Source organism: Eimeria mitis, genomic scaffold, assembly GCF_000499745.2.
Source record: "Eimeria mitis Houghton genomic scaffold, Emh_scaff7015, whole genome shotgun sequence".
NCBI lineage: Eukaryota > Apicomplexa > Conoidasida > Eucoccidiorida > Eimeriidae > Eimeria > Eimeria mitis.
The window spans coordinates 743-1,278 of record NW_013575100.1 but is presented as its reverse complement, the minus strand read 5'-3'; the positions used below and the strand labels follow the sequence as shown (position 1 = coordinate 1,278).

Below are 536 nucleotides of genomic sequence, written 5' to 3'. Positions count from 1 at the left end.
TAACAAATTCAGCAGAGCTAATACCCTCTTGTCTTGCTGCTGCTGCTGCTGCTGCTGCTGCTGCTGCTGCATGCGTTGCTGCTGTATCTGCTGCTGCTGCTGCAGTGCCCTGCTGCAGCCGCGCATAGCCAAAGGGCAGCAACGTGAACCCATCATCTGCTGCAGCAGCAGCAGCAGCAGTTTCTGTGCATGCAACAAACTGCTGCAGCAGCAGCAGCAGCAGCTTTGTAGCCTTACATATATTCTCCAGGCCGCTGCGTTTGCTGCTGCTGCTGCTGCTGCTGCTGCTGCTGCTGCTGCTGCTGCTTGGTTGCTGCTTGTCTGGTGATGGTGTTGCAGTTGATATGTCGCCCAGCAGCAGCTGCTGCTGCTCGCTTAGGAGCTGCTGCAGCAGCTGCTGCTGCAGGAAGCGCAGCAGCAGCAGCAGCTGCTGCAGCAGCTGAGCCTCACGCATATACTTGCAGCCGCTGTCATCTGCTGCCAGCAGCAGCAGACACCGCAGCGCCGTGAGAGCCTGAGGAGAAGCAGCAACCAGA

General features: G+C 58.6%; 1 protein-coding gene across 1 annotated transcript in view; it reads right to left on the bottom strand.

The window, feature by feature from the left end:
* EMH_0090000 (microneme protein, putative) overlaps positions 1 to 536 on the bottom strand; it is a gene marked incomplete at both ends in the record, with an annotated part of 2,456 nt that overhangs the window by 1,400 nt on the left and 520 nt on the right. Inside the window, one exon of the mRNA XM_013501517.1 lies at positions 3 to 536. Coding sequence (XP_013356971.1) covers positions 3 to 536 — 534 coding nt within the window. The remainder of the gene's footprint in view (positions 1 to 2) is intronic.